The sequence below is a fragment of the Abrus precatorius genome, unplaced genomic scaffold (assembly GCF_003935025.1).
Source record: "Abrus precatorius isolate BTA unplaced genomic scaffold, Abrus_2018 Scaffold9, whole genome shotgun sequence".
NCBI classification, from domain to species: domain Eukaryota; kingdom Viridiplantae; phylum Streptophyta; class Magnoliopsida; order Fabales; family Fabaceae; genus Abrus; species Abrus precatorius.
In genome coordinates this window covers 11,033,588-11,039,074 of record NW_020874439.1, presented here as the reverse complement: position 1 = coordinate 11,039,074, position 5,487 = coordinate 11,033,588, and the positions used below count along the sequence as shown (strand labels likewise).

Below are 5,487 nucleotides of genomic sequence, written 5' to 3'. Positions count from 1 at the left end.
ATGGATGAGCCATGGGAAAATTTGCTATCTTATTTGGTAATGATGATATTTAAATCAAGCATTATATATGTTTTTTGGTCAACAATCAAAAATTATAATTTATATGTAATAAATCTATGCATCACTTTTGTCCTTTTGAAATCCTAACTCTCCTTTTGGTGCTCTCAATTTTTGTAGGAAAAGGGTGAGTGGCATGACATAGACTCTCTCCTGGAAGAGTTCAAGGGAGAAAATTCATTATATTGGAAAAGTCAATCTTTTGATTCAAATTTCACTAGAGAAAGCATCTCCCATCACAGCAACAACATGGGCAATTCTTCATCTTTGGAAGAGAACATTGGCTTTGATAACACTACAAGTCTCAAACAACATGCTTCTTTGGAGAAACCTCTCTTATCTTCCTCAGAGTCCTATGTTCTCTCTTTTGAGGACTCCACTATTGTGCCAAACTTTCCCAAGAAAACATGCCATCATCATAAACAGGAGAGCCAGGAAAAACATGACAACAGAAAACTCAAGAGGTGTAGAAGCTTGTCTCAGACTCAACATCATATATTGGCTGAGAGAAAGAGGAGAGAGAATCTCACCAGAATGTTCATCGCACTTTCAGCCATTATTCCAGGGTTGAAAAAGGTTGTATATACCCTTTTCTTTTCAAACTAATATCATTGCTGAATTTTGACTCATTTTTGTGGTTACGTTATTATTATTTTTTGTCTTAAAAGCCCAACTTAAAGAAACACACACAATTCTAAAATTATGTAAAATTTTATATACATTATTTTTATAATAGTATTATAATAAGTGCATCATATTGTTAGTAAGATAACTTAATTAATGTTAATAGAAATTCATAATATTTATCTTAAAAATTTAATTTCTATTAGACAAAATTTATATTAATATTATCCTCCTTCCCAACTTATATCTCTTTCTAAAGAGGGGTTCATTAGTTAGTTTGAATATATAAAAAAAATGTTAATATAGACTAACCAATTAATTACTTGTTCAGTATGTAAATAATTTTTATGATGAACTTGGTCTGGAATTCATTATTTCAAAATTAAGCATGATATTAGCACTATTTCATTCTTATCTTATATATGTATAACATGAAATATTTCTAATGTGCAGATTGACAAGGCTTCTATCCTCAACTACACTATCGATTATGTAAAGTATCTTGAAAAGCGTGTGAAAGACTTGGAAGAAGAAAACAAGAAGAAAACTGAATCCGTAATATGCTTCAAAATGAAAAAATCCAATGTTAGTGCTGCCCCTGATGGCTTAGATAGACCAATTAAGATATGTCCCAAAGTTGAAACAAGAGTATCAGCAAAAGATGTACTCATCAGAGTTATGTGTGAGAAACGAAAGGACATTGTACCTAAGCTACTGGCCATGCTTGAAACCTATAGTCTCTCCATAGTTTGTACCACTGTTTTGCCGTTTGGGAATTCTACTTTGAACATTACCAGCATCGCTCAGGTACACACCCATGTTATTATAATATATGGTTTTGTTAATATGCATATAAGATTATCTCATAAAAATTTATCTGTAGTATTTTTTAATTATAAATTCAATATATCAAAATTATTAAATGTTATAATTTCTAATAAAAATATTTTTAAAAAGTACACTTTACGCCATATACATCATCTACGAAGGAACCTTTCTATCCGTAAGATTGAGATATCTAATTTGATCCTTAACTTTCTATGTGTTTTTCATGTGTATAATTTGTTTAATACAAATATTTCATTCTAAAAGAAAAAAAAAATGTATTTTACCCTCTATACCTTTTAGTTATGTGTAATTAAACATTTTGGTATTTTAAATTCTGTAATACGACCCCTTATCGACCTGAAAAATATACAGAGATAATGGTCAAATTAATGTCTCAGTAATGGAAGCATTTTTTTAAAACAAATTGATAAATATTAAGCATCATTGCTTAATTTAATAAATTAATTATTTAAATTTCACATAAATATAATTACGGGGGAATAAAATAAACTTTTTCCAAAACATTATATAAGAATAATTATGATGAGTAGTTAGTTTGTTTCTCGCACTTGCTTATTATTGTCCTATATATATTGTAGATGGACCAAAATTTCAATACAAATATAGACAACATAGTGAAAGTTTTGACCGAGGATTTGTTGAAGTGTTGTAACTTGCAACGAGTTTGAACCACGCAGGGATTCGAAGGCAGCGGTTTGTGCAACCAATGACGGCCTAATAAGATGATTTGTGTTTTTAAGCTGTGTATGTATATTATTTTTCTTTAATAAAGTCATTGTTTTTTAATCATGACTGATGGATGAAAAATTAGCAAGTTCAAAAACAATATAAAATGAGAACAAGAATTTAACTTATAAATATTGAATTTAAATTCAACTTCACAAAGTATAGTTTTATAAGGAGTTACACAGTATAAATAGTTATAACAATTGATTTTTTTTTTATTAATTTAATTTAGTTTTCTTTAGCACTTTGAAAAGTTATTTCTGTACCCTTGCTATTTACAATGTAGTGCTAGCAAGAAGTAACTATTGTATATGAAGGAAGGACATGTCTCTACTCATTCTTATATCCGAATTGGAGAGAAACTTGCAACATGACAAGGAAGAAAAGGCAAAAAGGCTATTTGTTAAGGCAAATCTTGTGGAGAATCAAACGACAAATCCAAAGTTCAACCTAATCATTATGGAAATTGAAAGCCTCACTATTCTTTAATAAATAAGGATTACAACAAGACACTACCTACACCTACAAAATCTCATTATCAAAAGGACAAGTAACTATTATGTTTATGGAAAACGTGGGCAAGGGAAATAATCAACTTATCACTTTTAAAGCTAATGTTGTTGAGATAAATGATGCAATTGTGACAGCTATTTTTAAGGCCAATCTTATGGCAGAAAAGAAGTTTTGGATGGTAGACTGCAAAACTATCAAACATATTTGTGTGCAAATAAAAAAGTGTTTAAGTGACTTGGCACCTTGTTGGTAAAAGAAGGGTGACTTTAAAACTCTATCTCTAAAAAAGTCTTCTCATTAAACGATGTATTTTATGTACTTATATCCTGCTACAACTTAATGTCATTATCTGTATTGGGTAGCTAGTGTCAAGATTGTTTTTGAATATGACAAAGTTATACTCTCTAAAAATAAGGTTTTTTATGGGTAAAAGGTATTATATTAATGGTTTCTTTAAGATGAATATTTTTGAAATTATGAATGAAAATGCATGTTATCTTACTTAATTTTGGTTTTATTTATTTATTTATGGCATAGTAAATTATGACATGATAATTTCTCTTATTATTAAGAAAATGAGAAATTAAAATTTTACATATTTTTCTTTTATGTAATGATAAAAATAATTAATATGCGTAGAAGCTAAAACTATAAATAGAATTTAATTTAAAATTTTAGAAAAATCTTGTGTGGGAGTATTTGACTAAAGTCTTATTACTTAAAAAAATTAATAACACTAATACATGTACTTAAATGTTTAGTGGCTATGTTGTAAATCATGTCGTTGGTCAAAATTTAAGAAAACAATTTTTATAAGTAGTGAATTTATGATAATCTAAATAACATGTTATATATTTATGCTTATATTGAGAAAATAAAAGGACGAGAATAAGTTTATAAATAAATTTAATTTTATCTATAGTGAATATTTAATCCTTGAAAATCATCTAAATAATAAAAGAAATGTAATTTAATATATTATTGTTAAGAAATAATAACTAAAGAAAATAACAAAGTTTATGTATGTGTCATGTTTTTGTGGAGCAGCTACTAAATGATATGAGATCATATTTCATTCACATTTGATGGTAAATGATATATAAGGGGATGAGACAAATGCATATGTTAGTGCCATGTCAATGGACTGAAACACTATCTAATATTTCCAATAGTCCATTCTTGTAGTGTGTTACTATAATGTCAGAGAGTGAATATATATATATATATATATATATATATATATATATATATATATATAAATTGAGTGGTGTTTTTTATTGATTCACCTGTATGAGTGTTAAGGTGAGGTAACAAAGATCTAATTAGTACGTAAAAATACCTTTTACATGGAATTGAAGGTCCAATGACTAAAATCAAGACTAAGAGGATGAAACAAGTTTTGCAAGAACTAATCATTGAGATTAAAGAAAAAAAAAATTCAAGTGGGTTAGAAGTTGCACTTAAATGGGTCACATTCTTACAACTTCGTAGTGACACTTTAAGCCCAACTTAAAGAGAGAGCCATATTTTCCATAATCAAAGGGCCAGAGTTTAATTAGTTTTTGAGTTATAGTTTGGGTTTGATTAGTTGATATAAAGCTCAATTTTTGTAATTTTTAGGTGAATTTTTCAATTGACTTTTATATTTTCAAGTGAGACTTTTGTCATTTAAGTTTTCAAAGACATTAACTTCAACAGTAAATTTTTAATGAAACACTTAGTTTTTAATAGAGTGCATTAAAATCTACTTTATTCTTAGCAGAGCGCATGTAGTTTTTAGTAGAAAGCATTTAAAAACTATGTAGTTTTTGAGGATGACTTAGTATATAAATAAGACTCTTTGTAATGCATTTTTTTTATTTATAAAAAAGTGAAATTTGAATAGAAATCTGAGTTTTCTCCCTTGCGAGAGCTTCTCTTTTATCTTGAGTTAAAAACTAAATCTTACAATATTGGTTCTATTGACATATCACAATTAAGAACAAACTACTTTGATAACTTTGATTCTACTTACACGTCATAGTTAGAGTCAAATTTCTTTTTTTTTTTTTGTTTATCTTTTCTATTTTTAAGATGATTCATATAAAAGCAATTTTGTATAATGAGAATCACCTCTACGAGAGTTTAGACAAATTCTCTAGAATATTCAAGAAATCTAAAAAAAAGTGTAAAAGCCAAATTAAAAAAATCACAGCACATTAAACAAGTTTAGAGTGGTGAAAGTGGTTCATAGAGATTTTAATCTCACCAACATTCTGGTGTGTCAAATTCACCAACATTCTTGAAAATTATTTTATTTCTAAATAAATAATATGTGAGAAATTATTATTACACCTCAAAAGTGAGGTCCAAAAAGTTGGTAAGTTGATGGATTTTATAGAAGAAAAACGTAAAAAAAAAATCTACTCCAATTTTTTTTATTAATTTAATTCAGTTCTTTTGAGCACCTGGAGTGCTATTTTTTTACCATGCTCTTTCTATTGAGTGCTAGCAAAAAATGATTATTGTATTCTGGACAGAAATAGCTATTTTTAGTGGGTAATTTACTTGTAGTAGCAAGATACTATTAAGTCCAAAGTAGTATTTTGCACACCTCCACTAAATTGATAAGTTATTTGTGTATATTTTATTTTTTATACCATTTTTTTTTTTACTGTTATCTAATAATTTTTCCACCCCTCAAAGCTGGTAGGGAAGGCAAGCACTTGAAGAATGTGA

General features: G+C 27.8%; 1 protein-coding gene across 1 annotated transcript; it reads left to right on the top strand.

Annotated features, from left to right (window-relative positions):
- On the top strand, positions 1-2,222 carry LOC113850788 (transcription factor bHLH18-like). Its single transcript, XM_027481330.1, has 4 exons — positions 1-36; positions 178-633; positions 1,135-1,488; positions 2,109-2,222. The coding sequence occupies exons 1-4, from the start codon at positions 1-3 to the stop codon at positions 2,196-2,198; spliced, it is 936 nt and encodes a 311-aa protein (XP_027337131.1). The 3' UTR covers positions 2,199-2,222.
- The last annotated feature ends 3,265 nt before the right edge of the window (positions 2,223-5,487 follow it).